This window comes from Actinia tenebrosa, unplaced genomic scaffold (genome assembly GCF_029948245.1).
Source record: "Actinia tenebrosa isolate PJP-AT-01 unplaced genomic scaffold, QUT_ActTen_1.0 PGA_scaffold5__44_contigs__length_20552954, whole genome shotgun sequence".
NCBI classification, from domain to species: Eukaryota; Metazoa; Cnidaria; class Anthozoa; order Actiniaria; family Actiniidae; genus Actinia; species Actinia tenebrosa.
In genome coordinates, this window is record NW_028292582.1 from 13320588 (window position 1) to 13336999 (window position 16412).

General features: G+C 36.5%; 3 protein-coding genes across 3 annotated transcripts; all 3 read right to left on the reverse strand.

Moving 5' to 3' along the window:
* Nucleotides 1-268: 268 nt before the first annotated feature.
* LOC116287728 (C-type lectin 37Da) lies at nucleotides 269-4574 on the reverse strand. The gene is made up of 5 exons (XM_089038161.1): nucleotides 3839-4574; nucleotides 3156-3527; nucleotides 2355-2495; nucleotides 2013-2069; nucleotides 269-1064 (listed from the first exon to the last, which is right to left on the reverse strand). The coding sequence occupies exons 1-5, from the start codon at nucleotides 3918-3920 to the stop codon at nucleotides 1030-1032; spliced, it is 687 nt and encodes a 228-aa protein (XP_088894287.1). The 5' UTR covers nucleotides 3921-4574; the 3' UTR covers nucleotides 269-1029.
* A 781-nt stretch (nucleotides 4575-5355) lies between these two features.
* On the reverse strand, nucleotides 5356-6565 carry LOC148906619 (E-selectin-like). Its single transcript, XM_089038080.1, has 3 exons — nucleotides 6481-6565; nucleotides 5718-6107; nucleotides 5356-5601 (listed from the first exon to the last, which is right to left on the reverse strand). The coding sequence occupies exons 1-3, from the start codon at nucleotides 6563-6565 to the stop codon at nucleotides 5438-5440; spliced, it is 639 nt and encodes a 212-aa protein (XP_088894206.1). The 3' UTR covers nucleotides 5356-5437.
* A 539-nt stretch (nucleotides 6566-7104) lies between these two features.
* Nucleotides 7105-14351, reverse strand: LOC116288494 (uncharacterized). Its single transcript, XM_089037430.1, has 7 exons — nucleotides 14174-14351; nucleotides 12664-13044; nucleotides 9690-9866; nucleotides 9037-9201; nucleotides 8768-8795; nucleotides 7872-8365; nucleotides 7105-7448 (listed from the first exon to the last, which is right to left on the reverse strand). Exons 1-7 carry the CDS (start codon nucleotides 14250-14252, stop codon nucleotides 7390-7392), a joined length of 1383 nt encoding a protein of 460 aa, XP_088893556.1. The 5' UTR covers nucleotides 14253-14351; the 3' UTR covers nucleotides 7105-7389.
* Nucleotides 14352-16412: the final 2061 nt, after the last annotated feature.

Genomic DNA, 16412 nt, shown 5'->3' on the forward strand with positions numbered 1-16412 from the left:
TCGTTGCCACACTTTTTAAATAAAAATCCTCTAATAAAACGATATATGGGAAGATGCGGCTCTCAATTACAAAAACATGGTTGTCAGTATCGACGCAAGCAGACGTAACTTCAAGTTTACTATGAAAAGAAGAGACCCACTGACGCAATCTCAAGAAAGAAAGATTTTTTGCGTTGGTTTGTGCTTGTATTTATGCTCGCACCGCAAGTAGTAATAGTGAGAACTAAGCTTTAGTCCTTCTTCTAAATATGACATTTAAGTGGTAACTTTATTGTGAAAAACTCTTTAAAATGAGTTTATTTACCTAGATTTGTTACCTTCATTCTTTAGGCGGCTTTTATCAAGATGAGCTAGGTTATACAGGCAAGTTTCATTATGGCTATGGTTGCAAACAATGTCCTCCTGGTTCCTATGTAAAGCCTGAGCTTGCTCCTGGAAAATCGGAATCAGACTGCCAAACTTGTCCACAAGGTAACAGTCTTCAAAAACCTTCAATTACCAAGTTTACAAAATTATCTGATCTCTTGCATAGCTGCAAATGATTGCGCGATTTTAATTGCGATTATTCATAATATGTAATCTAGAATTTTTACTATTTCATTAGGCACTTACTCCAAAGACTTTGCTAAATTCCGTGCATGTAAATGTATGGACGGCTACTATCGTTTGGATCGATTTGGACCTTGTACGATCTGCACTAAGGGATATATATGCTCAAACGAAAGCATCACCCTAGATTTAGGTTTCTACTGGCTTTGGGAAAGCAAAGGAAATATGAAAGACTATGAAATCTTCACAAAAGATCTGAGCATTTCCAGTTCAAGTTATAAGATTCGAAAATTTCAGCACTCAATACCTAGTACCCATGCCTGCCTTATCGAGGGATCGTGTCTGGGTGGATATCTCTCAAAATGCGGTGACGGTTATACAGGACCTCTGTGTGCAGTATGTGATACAGGATACTATAACATGATTGCAAAATGTCAGAAGTACTCTTCTCTTCCTTGGATCATCGCACAGATGGTCTTCTTAATTCTTGTGGTTGTCTTCTTCATCCTGTTCATCTTATGGGGAAAAAAGAAGCAAGCAGTTCAGTCAAGTCGTACACTCACTGACATTTTTCTTGCAAGACTTAAAATCATTATTGGGTTCTATCAGATTTCTTCGTCTACTTTTGATTCGCTTTCCTATATCAATTGGCCAGGGTCGATTCGCACCCTGAAGTATGCTAAACTTCTTCTACTGAATCTCCTACAGATTGCTCCTCTGAACTTGTTTAGATTAAATTTATGCTAATTAATGAACATTGAACATTGATTGTGTGACTTATGTCACGTGGACTTTTATCACGTGTTATGATAACATTGATTTATGTAAATGAGTATCAAGTCACAGTTTTTTTGGTTTCACAAATGTATGACACGTATTTTGCTAACCTGGACTATCAAGACGTTATTGCTAACCTGTACTTTACATGATTGGAATTTTATGGAAGTGTAAGAAGTATGTCTTTATATAGTCGCCACAGAAGTAAGTTGTGTGATTTTTATGATTCATTATACACGATTGTAATCGTAAATATTAAGCTATGTGATCTGCATGTTTTAGATCGAATACACTACATTACTACACAATAAACAAGTGCTATACGGTTTGTGGTGACTCTGGTAACTTCTTCGCGGTACAGAACTGCATCGACAGTACCTTAAAGTCAGACGCTTATGAGACAGACAGTTCTTCACAGGGGACAACATTAACTTGATCAGTCCATGCAACAATATTTTATATAACAAAAAAGGGAGGGTGGAAATAAAAAGTCAAGTGGGCTTTTTATCACGCGGCCCCCATCGCATGTTTGCTTAAGAAAAGGATCGTCTTCGACCCGGGGCATCGCCTTGGGTCCATTACAAAAATGTTTTAGATGGAATGCTCAATTAGGCTTGATAGTTTTCATTTTGCGTGAAATTGAACATGATTTCCACGACGACTGGATTGTGCACATGTTTACTTACGTATTGATGCATTTCTTGAAGTCCATTCCGTTAAGGGCTCAGGAGTGGCCGGTGGATCTGGAGAGGGCGAAAAAAAAAAGCAGTAAAGGTCGATTGTATCATAAAAGTTTATCTAACTTAACTTAATATTTCCTGTGCGCAAATTGACTCAGTCAATTGATTCGTTTACGAATAAAACCTGATCCCAATAACATATATGGTTGTTAACCGGCTAACAAGGTTAAATATTGCAAACATTTTTAATGGCAGGACCTACAGGCAAGACCGGTCCTCCTTTGCTAATGGTCGTCTTGTATACGTATATGCCAACCTGATAGGACATCTATAAGCAAATATACGTACCAGCGTGTGACATAGATAGCGAGGTCAACTCATTAGACATAGTAGTTTTGATGTTGGTGCGACGAGAGCGGGTCACAGTAGGTCGTTGGGTTGTTGTTACAGTTGGACAGAATTTTAAAACACCTTGCGTATGGTTGACGTCTGTTGAAAAACAAGTCAACAAATTATGTCTTAATGAGTCGTTGTTCAATACCCGTCTATGGCAACTATAGGTTGAGTACTCAAGGTTGCCCTATATTGTCTTTGCTTCTTCCCTCTTGGCAAAACGTTCGCTCTATTAAAATATCTTTTTTAAAACTGTAATCACTGAATAAAGTTATGTTTCACAGCTAGTGTGCCTCTCAGAACGATCATTATAACCATTAAATCGGTAGGCATTAACGTTGCACTTGAGCCACAATGTTCAGCGATTAGTTTCCAAAAATAGAGATAAGCTGTGATGATGTGGAGTCTGAGACAGAACTAACAATATATCTAGTCTTACAATTTCCAAAGTTTACTTAAGTATGCCATTAAAATGCGAAGAATCATAGTGGATCTGAATCAACAAGGAATTACAGTAAGAAACATCTCGAATATTCTAAAAAGATAAACAGACTAAGATATAGCAAAACCGATTCAGGACAACTGTCATATAGCCTCCTTCGCAGCCGTTCTTAGGGTCGTCACGCAGGAAACGTTGCGTGACGACCCTAAGAACGGCTGCGAAGGAGGCTAACTGTCATATGTCATCAGTGAAAAATCATCTTTCAAAGAATAAAAATCTATAATATTAGTAATCTACACTGCCAACCAACTCACCGTTTTTGTATTCGCATATAAACATTCTGTAAATATTACAGTTAAGATCGTTGAATAGTCCATGAGTTCCCGGTGGCCAGTCTTTTGTCATAATAACGCAATATCCATGGCTGTCTCCGCTTGGTTCGTTTGGCTGCCATTTATCAATAGTCAAGCTATAACCACTAATCCACTTCCAAGATCCCGTTCTAGTTTTTGTTAAACCAATATGCCATTCATTATTTCCTTTATTTTGACTTTGTATTGTCTTATTGATGAATTGGTATTCTTTAACTGTTTCCATAGACAATAAATCGCCTCCATTTGCTTGACATCGTAATCGGGCTGTTCGCCAATTCGTGGCTATGTCGTGAAGAGTATAGAAGGAACAGTCTGGAAATATATATACAATTTATTTGTAGACTAAATATTCTACAAGTATTGCAAGCAGATAAGAACAAATAACGCTCATTTTTATGTCTTTTTTTCGCATACAAGAAATGGTACGTTTTTCGTGATATTCACAAATCAAACGCTGAACAAAAGAGATGCAACGTGCAAGACTTTTTTTATGTTGCAGCAAACTCTAGAGATTTACTGAATTTCTATGTATTCAAGCTTAATTTTTGATGCGAATAAAATATCCTTGGGGAACCGATTAAATGATTGTACAGTATTATAAGTTCTGTCAAACGTGCACTTACCGCTTGCATATGATGTCTTCCATAACATCCTGAACGCCATTAGCATCACAACAAACTGTACTCGAACCACAAATAATCCCATTCTGTGCAACCTAAATATCTATATATCTGTTCTTTTACAATCTAGAATCTCAAATAAATAATTTACTTTATACAAGAACATTAACTGATATCATCCTTTTGGCTGGTGATAGTGTCTCGGGTTGTAGACCTACTTTGCATGTTCAGATTCCCTCAATGGCACATTTGTCTTATGATTTCTAAATCATTGAAAAGTTAATTGATATTATGCAGTCACGCATGGTGTATGGTTACATGATTATGTCAGTCGGCAATGAAACGTAAATCATTCAGTAGAAGTTTGAGGTTAAGGCCCACATACCTTGAATATCTAGCTCTCTATATCAGGCCTCTCCCTTTAGTAAAACTTCAAAGGAGTGGTGGAACAACATATCAATTAAAAAATCAAAATTCATTTGCATGTTCGTATACCATAATTAAACAGCTGTTAATTTGTAGTTAGGGAAATAAGATTCTAATGTCCAGCTTAAGTATCGTAAAGTAACGGCGTAATCTTGGACTAAAAACTCATCAATAATGCAGATCCAAGATTTACTATGGTCTTGGAATGGCCCAACTACCCTCTACGTTGTTTTTGTACAATATACGTATCTTAGAATGCATAATATATAAATCGTTGAAATACTTTGTAAGAAATCGCGCAAATTTGCACTGATTCAGTAGAAAGTTCAATAGGCCTCAGTAAACCGTAGACCTACAAAACTTTGTACTGATTTTTACGATTTTGTTACGGTTAATTTTTTCACGAACATATGGTATATGCACTCTAGCAACTTGTTTGCTATACTTTCTAAAAGAACATCTTATTTTTCTAAATTTACCACAAGAACCAACTTTATTCATGGACCACTTTTCCAATGCATTTTCTGCCAAGTATCAGAATTTTGTTGTCCAGCTTACCTTATGCAAAGGTTAACAAATGGGTACAACCAAATGATCAATTGATTAAAATACTCTTGCCTACCTTTATCAACTGGACTCAGTCACATTGAAGGCACATTGAGCATGCTCAGTGTGCATGGAGAGGTCAGTGGGAAAGGAAGGGAGTAGTGGAGATAAACATTTTCTACTCTTTTCTACTACGTGTTGTACTTCTTCCTGGCCAGACTTGCAACTATCGATATTTACTACCTTGATTACACTATCCTATTTAACTTCTTATGAAACTGACCTATAAAATTTCCATTGCCATTTCCATTGGGGTTTTTAAGCTTCAGTTTTTGTAATAACTGCGATTTTATGTTGTTGGTAACATTCAATGATGAAATGGTTAAGCCTGCACAATGACTAAAATCACGCCACACGAGTACGAGAACAGCAGCTGCAGCAAAAACAAATACAATACAATAAAAAAACAAAAACGAAAAGAACAAAAACAAGAAAACAAACAAAAACAAACAAGCAAACAAACAAAAACAACAACAACAACAACAACAACACACCATCCACCTCAGTATAAGACAGCAACAGCCCCGCCGAAAGTAATCCAGAGTGTTGTTGGAATTGACACTTGCAATTTTATAACCTACCGAAATGAAATGGTGTAGTCTCTGCTATCCCTCGATGGACATTAGTAAATATTGTTTCAGTTGACAGGATTTTATCCCTTTGCTTTGGGGTTGGTCCAGGTCCTACTTCATAACAGAAACCACTTGGATAAGAGCCATTGCAGCTGGATATACCTTATAAATGAAAAAATGTTAGTCAGGAGAAGGACAAGGGCAAGGGCAAGGGCAAGGACAAGGACAAGGAGGAAAGGCTTGAGAAAATGGTACGAATATCCCACGCTGTAGCTTACCTCTTTCAGCTTTGTATTCACATATTGACATAAGTTGTTCATTTGAACATGTTATTTCTTTGAACAGCCCAAATGTTCCTTTAGGATAATTTTTCGACATAGCAGCGCACCTTCCAAACCCATCAGGCTCTTCTATAGATCCTCCTCTCTGCCATTTATCTATTGTTAGACTTTGGTTGTTGATCCAGGTCCATGTTTGCCCCACCTTCTCTAACCCAATATGCCATTCGTTTGGCGGGAAATCAATTTGTTGAACCTTGGAATTGATAAACGCCCACTTTTTCTCTGTTTCCGTAGATATGAGGTTTCCTCCCTCTGTCTTGCATATCTCCTCACTTTCTTTCCACTTTAGTTTAATAAAGTTGAGTTTGTAGCAGAAACAATATTGCTCTAATGATCGTGAAGAATAAGCAAACAAAATTATCGAAACAGATGTTTAAAGAGTTTGCTTGCAAGCTTGACCTCGGGAAAAATATTAAGACGATCGTTTTTAAGACTACTTTGTTAGAAACCCTGTGCAACAATAATAAATAATGAAGTATATGACACGAGATAAATGCAGGAAGATCACAAGGAAACGTACTGCGAGACTGACATCACATACAACAGCATTTGATACATCGCATCAACTTAGATTTAATATTTTCTTCGTACAAAGTATAAGGCAACCAGTACTAGAACATGTATAATTATTATATTTCAATAATATTATCAAGTAATTCAATAAAAAATATCGAGAAAATAAATATTGGGTTGTACTTACCCAAAGCCACTGTGCATGTTGAAAGATGAAATTCCTTGTACAGCAGTAGATAATAAAAAGCAAATCTTAAAAAGAATTTTTCCATTATGGTAATTTTTGGGAATCTTTTTTTGGAATATACCATGCACATTTACTGCCAATTCAAAGAGTTTCCAAAGTCGACCTTTATTTGATCTCCAGAACCTTCCACACAAAGTAAGGAAACCCTATAGGATGTCTACAACTAACGGAGGCTTTATATACTAAAATAGTGATAGTCTGTTGATTGAAATAAATTGCATTGTATAATTCTTCATGCGTCAGTAATACCAAGTTGTTTCATTTTCTAAAGTTTGTATTTTGTGGTTTCGTCTAAGTTCTGCGGTTCCTTTTCGCCCATACATATTTATGATGTGCATAACCTCGTTCCCAAGCACTATAACTTATCTATATTTCTATATCTTCATGTATTTCATTAGTGCCATGCGGTCCACATATTCTCATATTTTTGATGTATCAGTAAAGCGGTTTAGTATTAGCTACAACAAGATGTTGTCCATATTGTATAATTCTGCATGCGTCAGTAATGATACCAAGTTGTTTCATTTCAGTAAAGTATCGCGTATCTTTTACGACTCCTTTTTTTTTTTTTTTTTGGCAATATGTAGTTTTATGATATATCAATAACGCGGTTTACATTAGCTCACGACAAGATGTTATCCGTAAAGTCATTGTATGATTTCATTGTTACATATACCGTGTGTTAAAGTTTTTATTCCTTCACTTTCCATCGTGCACTGCTCTTCTCTACTCTAGATTTTAAAATCACTGAAACTAAATTTTTTTATTCTGAATAAGTCGTAAACATTGACGTAACATGACGTAACACTTTTTAAAAATCGATATCACATTAGTACGTAGAATATAGAATCAGCAGAGTTTGTTTGTTGTTATTACATACTGCAGTGAGGTTAGGTGGAGAAGTTGATCTGAAACGAATAGAAGATACTACGTGTAACTAAACACCATTCTAGCTGCCCTTAGGGTAGGTCCTATAGACCCTTCCATTCTCGATTGGTATTACGCCCGACAAACTAAGTACGGGTAGATGTAGCCCAAGCAATTGTTTTGTAAACAGTACTATCATACAGTTTGTGAGGAAATGTAAGACCAATCTAAACAATTTTTTAGCAAACTCTTAAAGTGGCTACTCTAGCTTTCTCTCTGTCAGGTTAGATCGAGGTTTAAGCCATTAGTGATGAAAAATGCCTAGTATTACTTAATCTGTGCATGTCTCATGCGTTCATCACTAAATATTGACGTGATGGAAAATACCCAATAATCAATGACTAACCTGACACGAGAGCAAAGCAGGTACCCCTACACCACGTGATGCTCAGGCGTAAACTAACCTTTGGTTTTTGCACTTTTGTCAACCTGTGCGTACACAGGGTCGATCTCCACTTGTTTATTCGCTGATTTTTTTTTCTTGGACTTGTCAACCGTGGCATAGATAGCATTAGTCACTGTTAGCTGTCCATCTGGGTCTATTTTAGAACCACCATCTACTGGCTGCTGGGTAGCACTATTGGGAGCATTTTCATACTGTGTATCATCAACATCATCTTCTCCAGTGTCTTTGTTATCAACGGATTGACATACTTGCCCCTCGTATTTTTCAGTAGCTTCATATGGTCCAGGATATGCTGGTACAGGGAGAGTACATGGTGACATGTAATCGTGTATCTCAGCATAGGTTGTTGTTTCAGGATTTTCAAAACGTGCATGGTCATCTTTTATATCAGCATATATAACGGCATCGGTCTCGGTTATTTGCTCGGGCATGGACGAGCTCCCTTCATTGATATTTATGCATCTAATGCTGGCCATCTCTGACGGTTGTCGTCTGTTAAAATTGTATTATATATACTTATTTCAATAAAGTTAGTCAACAAAAACCTAGAAAGCTATGATCGCTGAGAATCATGGGAAATATTTTATATCCAACAAGTAAAGCTTTTGACACAAACTGCAGTAGTTGAGCATGCTCGGAGGAGGTGAACTTGTAACTGGTAGAAGATCTCAAGTCCATCAACAGTTATCAAGCTGTTAAGACATTTAAAATGTATCTACCCATAATCCTTGTCGGTCTCAGCTTTGTAGCTTTTCAGGTGACTAACTTTATTGAAACAAGTGTATATACTGATTAAAACACCGATAGACAACTATTTGGGAAAAAGTTGAAATGAAGAATTGCTGCATGTAAGCAAACGAACTAAGAATCAATCCATATAATACTAGTACTTACTGGCTAACTTCGTCTCGTTCAGAAGTTCCTGGAATATTAAATAATATGTATGTATTCTTTAATTATATGACAAACATTAAAATCATGATGAACACACGACACACATGACACACATGACACACACACACGCACACGCACACACACACACACGCACACACACACACACAACACACACACACAGAGGCAAAGCAAAACAACCAACCAAACGACCAAACGAACACAATACAACAGACTGACAAACTATTTGAAACCAGAATTGCCTGTCATACCTGTTTTTCTTTTCCAAACGCATATAACAAGAAGTAAGCAAATGAAACTAGTCAATAGAATTCCCACAAGAACTACCACAAGAGTGATGGGAAATGGTTTTAACTTATTCTTATCATTGTGCGTCGTATATTTATATGCTGGTGTCGTCGAGCCAGAAAAGTTTCCTGGAAGTGATAAAATACAAATGTGGCTTAAAAAATTCACAAACTTCCTTGGTCCTAGTTCATTTGGTATTTGTCAACAAAGTAATTGATCTGGAGTTCAAATGCAACCGCCACTACATGTTTTCTGATTGACCAATATAATGATATCAAAACAAACAAGCAAACGAAAAAACAAACAAACAAACAAACGAAAGAACAGACAGACAGACAGACGGACAAACAGACAGACAGACAGACAGACAAACAAACAAACAAACAAACAAACAGACGGACAAACAGACAAAACGACAAACAAACAAACAAACAAACAAGAACAAACACGCAAACATACAAACAAAGAAACAAACAAAAAAACAAAGAAGCAAACAAACAAAAGTATAAACAAGAATAAACAAGAGAAAAACACACAAATATACTCTAAAAAACAAGCAAAAAACAGACAGAAAAACAATAACCATTGCACTGAAATAATTTCAAACACTGCTCACTTTTATCATTTGGCGTAGATATTGCACTTGCTGTCTGTGTTTTGTAAGTAGCTGTCGCTCCAAATTGAGTAGGTTGTGTTGTGGAGGCAGCCGATTGTGTAGGTTTTGCAGGAGTGGGTCCAATATTTGTTTCGTTACAGCGAGGAGGATAATAACCGTCCTTGCAACTTGGATTCCCTTTTGAGGCAAACAGTGATATTGACATAGATTGACCGCGGGCTCCTCGAGCATAAACTGTATGATAGCACATGTATCATATACTGCATGATAACTATACACATCATCATACTCAAGTCTATAATTTATCAGTAGGCTGTAAAGTGATCATAATGATAAGACATCTTGGTATAGCTATCGTCTCTTGTTGTGACAAGTAACAAAACTGGTTTTGAATTTGAGTTTGGGGTTCACCCAAGAAACAAGTCAAAGATGCTTTCTTCCACATTTAAAAAATCCTGTGTATTAGGCTGGATTCATGAACCTGGACCCAATAAATTCCCCCTTCCGCGCCTGTTGACCAGGCCTTTATTTATTTGAGCATTAGAAAGTTAGTAAAATATCAATATTTTGCCGAGAAACTTGTAAGCCTGGGGCCGGGCTCATAAGGGGGTGGAACGTGTAATATAACTATGCTCTAAACTTGTAAGAGGGTTGAAACGTGTAACCCTATAAAAACTATGATCCAGAATATACAGATATGCAAATAAGGAGTTTGATATTTTAAATAAATTTTGATACCGTATTTGGAATTAAGTTTGGTTTAAAGATGCACTCTAGTCTGACACTTTTCAACTCCCATATGAGTTTCTGCTACTCAAGCTGTAACTTAAATTAATTTTTTCATTAATTTTGATTTAACGGTTCTCGAAACATTAGTAGTATAGTCCGCACCGCACGATCCGTATTTTTGCGGTGGATTTACTAATTTTGCGGTGGATTCGAGTATATTTGCGGAGGATTTAATTATGTTCTAATACGTCACGCATTGTGTGTATCATATGCGGTGGATTTAATTATTTTTATTACTTATTACCATAAAATGACGGGTAGGTATGGTGAAGTTGCCATGACGACCAATTGACACCATGAGTTTATTGTTTGACAAGTTTGGACAAGTCTTTTGTTTACCAATCCAATTTATAGAGCGCGGGGATTTTGAATTTTTAACTCCAAAAACTCAACCAACCAACCAAGCAGGCAAGACCTAAAAATTTACTTTTGAGAAACGCAATGGCTACGTTATTCCAGTTAGGCTCTCGAGGATATTACGCTACCGGCAATGAATTCAAAAGACTAATGAAAATAAATGTTTTTTGAAACAATATTATGTGTTGAGCAAATTCATGATAACATCCTTCCATAATTCTTTTAAAAGCAAACACCAAAGTTCAGCAATCAACCAAGTGTAAATCTTCCAAACTCATCAAACTCAAGAAATACTTCGAGTATTTGCTGACTTTTGTATCCAACACAATGCACTTAATGACTCATAAACGATAAACAATAAGACCTACTAAGTTCTTCCTAATTATGCAAAAATCAGCTGAAAATGATTAGTTCTGTTATCTTGTTCTTTATTATATAAACAGCAATCGTTCTATTTCATACTGGACCATAGTACAATGATTCTGAGTTCCCTTGACATTCAAGCGTATTAATGCTGTCATATCTCTTTCCGTCAATCGTTTTTGTCACGTGATAAATAAGACACGGCATCAAAACAATTTTATGAATGCACAAATCTACAGGAAGCCCATACCCGATTTAGTTATTGAAAAACACAGGAAGCCCATGGCCAATTCGTATTTCCACAGGCAGCCCATCCGATTTAGTTATTGAAAACACAGGAAGCCCATGGCCGAGACCATTTGAAATACCAAAATTAATAACTGATGAATTAAAAATTTTATATTTGCTTATTTTTTCTATGATTGAGAGTCGATGAGAGGTCGATGAGAAGTCGATGTAAGATTACCTCATCTCCTCCTGCTATCAGGCTATCAATAGCTTAGCTTCTTGGCTATCAATAGCTATTAACCCCTCCTCCTCCTCCTCCTCCTCCTCCTCCTCCTCCTCCTCCTCCTCCTCCTCCTCCTCCTCCTCCTCCTCCTCCTCCTCTTCCTCCTCCTCCTCCTCCTCTCCTCCTCCTCCTCTGGATGAAATAATAAACTAGAACTATGAGTGAATGAAATTTTATAGCGTGTAGCCGGGTAGCTAAGCTATCGTTAGCCGGATACTTTGATAGCTAATAGTTCGAGGTTATTATTTCATCCAGAGGAGGAGGAGAGGAGGAGGAGGAGGAAGAGGAGGAGGAGGAGAGGAGGAGGGGGAAAATATCAATGTATCAATGTATCAAATATCAAAATATCAGCCAAATATCACGTAGCCATTGCGTTTCTCAAAAGTAAATTTTTAGGTCTTGCCGGCTTGGTTGGTTGGTTGAGTTTTTGGAGTTAAAAATTCAAAATCCCCGCGCTCTATAAATTGGATTGGTAAACAAAAGACTTGTCCAAACTTGTCAAACAATAAACTCATGGTGTCAATTGGTCGTCATGGCAACTTCACCATACCTACCCGTCATTTTATGGTAATAAGTAATAAAAATAATTAAATCCACCGCATATGATACACACAATGCGTGACGTATTAGAACATAATTAAATCCTCCGCAAATATACTCGAATCCACCGCAAAATTAGTAAATCCACCGCAAAAATACGGATCGTGCGGTGCGGACTATACTACTAACATTAGATTAAGAAAATCAGATTTCTTGATGTGGTGGCCTCTAGAAGTTTAGTGATCATAATAATAATATTCCACTGTAATTTGGGGTTTGCTCGTTTCATTAGAAACCTGCACACAAAAAAACAAAACAAAACAAACAAAACAAAAAAAAAAAACGTTTGCAGTTCGAATATTAATTGCTTAACTGATTATCTTTATTGACAAGAGCATGTAACTGGTCACGTACCTTTCCTGTACTCACACACATACATATATCGTTGTGAACAAGGGAGGTCTTTAAACAGTCCTTGTGTTCCGGCTGGATAGTTCTTAGCCATGGCCACACATTCCCCATCATCGTTTGGTTCATATATATTTTTCGTCTCATCTCTTTGCCACTTGTTTATTGAAAGTTTTTGGTCGTTCGCCCATTTCCATTCTCCTTCTTCCTTTATCAGGCCAATGCACCATTCATTAAGATACTTATCGATCCCTTGAATCTTTGAATTAACGAATTTCCATTTCTCTTCTGTTTCCATGGTTACCAAGTCACCTCCATCTTTTCTGCACTCACCTCGGCTCTCTCTGCAACCTAATATACGTGTATTAAATGTGTAGCAGAAGCAATCTGTGAAATATAATAAAATGAAAGAGTAAAAACGTTAGTAACGATTAAGAATTTTGTATTTCATCTACGCTTTTTGAAATGACGTCTTTGGTCTTTTGCTTTTGGACTGACCGCACCGAACTGACAATGCGCCGTAACTCTCTCGATTTGGGGAGGAACGCCCTTTTCTGGAAATAGACAGGATGTTTTGTTTATAATGGAAAGGTGGTTTAAGAGTCATTGAGGTAATGTTACATCGGAAGAATTTAAAGTTATATCTATATTTAATGTGTTACAGCTCACATTAATTATATACGAGTTGCACCACTGTTTTTATTGCTACGCGCTCATAGAGACCTTAAGACTTGTAAAATATTTTTTCTTTGGGATTCTATTCATTGGAGATTTCATTCAAAACATTGTCTGTAAAATCAACTCATCCACGTGGAAGAAACACTTTGAAGGCACGACACCAAAAAGTGAAGTTATTTACACTGAGTTTTTGCAAATCTTAAGGTTGCTAATAGTCTCGACATGGACATGAGAATCGGGAAATAGACTACCGTCAATGAATTTTAAATTAATCACTCGTTAGAGTAGTTTAAGTGGCTGTCGACTAGAAAGTATTTTACTCCTTCGACAACCACACACACTTTCTCTTATTCTTTTTTTTATTTTTTATTTTCAATTGTAAATCATTGGCTCTTATAATTTCCATAATTATATCCTTGTAATAATTCTTTTATTTCTATTAATGTGTGTTAATAAATAAAAAGTTCAAGTTCAAGTAGTTTGCCATGTACCTTCTTACGGCCCTATGTCCCTTTATGTACTCTAATGTTTGATTTTATTTACGATAGTGCATATTGGTTGCCGATTTCTAAGTCACGACTATTATCTTAAAGGAAAGTATAAGGAGCTGGAATATGTTTTACCTTTCTTTAGGATGTAAAAACATGTACTAAACCGAGTAAATAATACGAAAACTAATGTCAACATGTTAAATAGGGTATCACTTTTTTGATGCGAAACATCTATGTTAGTAAGCCCATACCGAATTTGAAATCATATTGATCTCTAACACAACGCCAGTGCGCAATAAACATCATAATTGACAGATAGCGTTGACAATTTTGAAGTATCTACTTACCTGTCGAACTAGAGGTAAGCCACAATATCCTAAAAAACATCAAAATCTGGAAAGACAGTTTTAGTAAAACGAATGCCATATCTCCTGGACTTGGATGGTGAGAACACCACAATGAAACAATAAGACAGGTTCTTCTTTTCTTTTCTTGTTGAAGCAATCTGCTGATAAGAATGGATTATGGGATTTTGCTTCGAAACAAACCTTTCGCTCTCGATTTTATGTTTTTTTATTTTCGAATAAGCTTTGAAAAGCAATCTGTGAATTACGAAATATCCTAAAAATATTCCTTTATTGTAGTTGATGATACAAAAGGAGGAAGTTTCTTTGAGTAAAAATTGTCGCATGAGAGTGGGGATCTTAGTGTGTGTGGTAATAGTGTGTTGTCGTTGATCGATGGTCCTAGTGCCCTTGACCATATTAACTCTGGACGGTTGAATATTACTGACGTAAGGAGCATCGCGCGGTCGCGTTGTGTCAAGTACGGAACGGCCGTTAAAGAAGTAACGCTCATAGGCTATTCAAACCGTTTGACCTTTGGAATGAAAACGTCTGCATTACAACAGCGAATGAAGGAACACGGACACAAGATAAGTAAACAAGTATAACGTTGATTTAATTCAAATAATCGAAAGGAAAAAAAAACTATAGAAATCCAACCACATTCGGTGTCCTAGTGCCCTTGGTAAGGATAACAGTGGTTTCCATAGCCAATCACTACCCAGGGAATTTCTCGACGGTATACATGTTTCTTTTCTGCCTATCTATCACTTTTTATGTGGAAATAAATTATTAGATGCTTTGCAAATCTACACGGTGTCTCGCGCTAAGTTACAAAAGTAGCTTTTGCTTATAGCGATATTCACCGCTGTTTAAAATCATTGACGTCAGGAATCTTTTCTCAGTCAAATTTGCCAAGCATTAAAATTAATTAAAGATCTCTTTGTTTCTGTAGCCAATAGCTCTCTGGTTGGCACATTAATATCAATAGGCGACGTCAGCGCAAAACTTAGCTATTTTCGTTTTACTTCTAAATTATGAAACAGCACTGTCTCCATGCATAACTAGAGACATATATGGAAAACACGACAATAAAATTTTGTTTCTTAAGTTGAAACCACTTTCGATCCAATGTATTGTGGTTATTGATCACCATTGTATATTATAATCATTTCATTCAATGATAGGTACTCTAGCAACTTCTTTGCTCTACTTACCACAAGAACTACCTTTATCCATAGAGCCATTTTCTACAATGCAAAGGATAGGAAATTATTTTCCAGCTTAATTTTGCAAAGGTTAATGGGTACCGTCAACGCTCCAGTTTCGAGTTCTCTATTTCTCAGGGTTAACCTCGATTTAGTGTAGAATATTCATGTGTTTCATTGAAGGTCCGTGGAATTTCAAAGTGTATTGTTGAAGTTGTGCAAATATTACTTAACCTTTGGTTATTTTTGAATATTCTGACGTCGAAATGAGGCTAACCCTGTGAATATACGAGTCTGTAATCAAAAAAACATAAATGTATTTAAAAAAATGTTAAATGGTCTTTTGCATGATTTAGATACTTTTGCCTACCTTTATGAACTGGACTCCGTAACAATGCAGTCATGACATCACCAAAATTGAGCATGGAATGCATAAAGAGGTGGAAAAGGAAAGAGTAGTGGAGATTTTCTACTACGCTTTTTGACCAGCCTGCTACTACTTTCTTTATGATGCCTACTACTGTATTGATAAATTACACTAAATACCTTTTTAACTGACACCGTAAAATTTCTATCACACTGACCGGCTTTTATGAATGATTTTATTTGAGATCATGATGAAATATTAGGGTATTGAGTTTCACTGTTTTAGTTTTAGTATAAAGCCTGGTTCTCACTAGAGACCAAGTCCAAGCGTAATAGGATGGAAGATTCCGATTTTCTTGCCTTGGCTCGCGCTTGCGCTTGTGCTTATGCTTACTTCAGCTTGTGTCGCTAGTGAGAACAAGGCTTAATCAACACCGTAATGACAGTGACAACGCTCATAGCACTAAACAACAGCGGTAACAACGGCAGCAACTACAACAACAAAAGTAACAACAACATCAGCAACATCGACTGTAACAACTTACGACTGCCTCGTGTAAAGGAATTCAGAATGCTGTTGGGATAAATTACCCTAATAAAACAAACAAAATTAAAACACATTGCTTACTCGATTGATTTGCTCTCTGTTTCTTGGTGGTTTGGATAGG

Bases quoted from the DNA above. Each gene is read 5' to 3' on its own strand.
- LOC148906619 (XM_089038080.1), bottom strand. From the start codon at position 6,565: ATGGAAAAATTCTTTTTAAGATTTGCTTTTTATTATCTACTGCTGTAC. The intron at 6,108-6,480 runs GTAAGTACAACC...CACGATCATTAG, and splicing joins AACATGCACAGTGGCTTTGG to AGCAATATTGTTTCTGCTAC. The intron at 5,602-5,717 runs GTAAGCTACAGC...TTCATTTATAAG, and splicing joins TGAATACAAAGCTGAAAGAG to GTATATCCAGCTGCAATGGC.
- LOC116287728 (XM_089038161.1), bottom strand. From the start codon at position 3,920: ATGGGATTATTTGTGGTTCGAGTACAGTTTGTTGTGATGCTAATGGCG. The intron at 3,528-3,838 runs GTAAGTGCACGT...ATATATTTCCAG, and splicing joins GAAGACATCATATGCAAGCG to ACTGTTCCTTCTATACTCTT. The intron at 2,496-3,155 runs GTGAGTTGGTTG...GTTTTTCAACAG, and splicing joins TATATGCGAATACAAAAACG to ACGTCAACCATACGCAAGGT.
- LOC116288494 (XM_089037430.1), bottom strand. From the start codon at position 14,252: ATGGCATTCGTTTTACTAAAACTGTCTTTCCAGATTTTGATGTTTTTT. The intron at 13,045-14,173 runs GTAAGTAGATAC...TATATTTCACAG, and splicing joins GCTTACCTCTAGTTCGACAG to ATTGCTTCTGCTACACATTT. The intron at 8,796-9,036 runs GTATGACAGGCA...TTAATATTCCAG, and splicing joins CGTTTGGAAAAGAAAAACAG to GAACTTCTGAACGAGACGAA.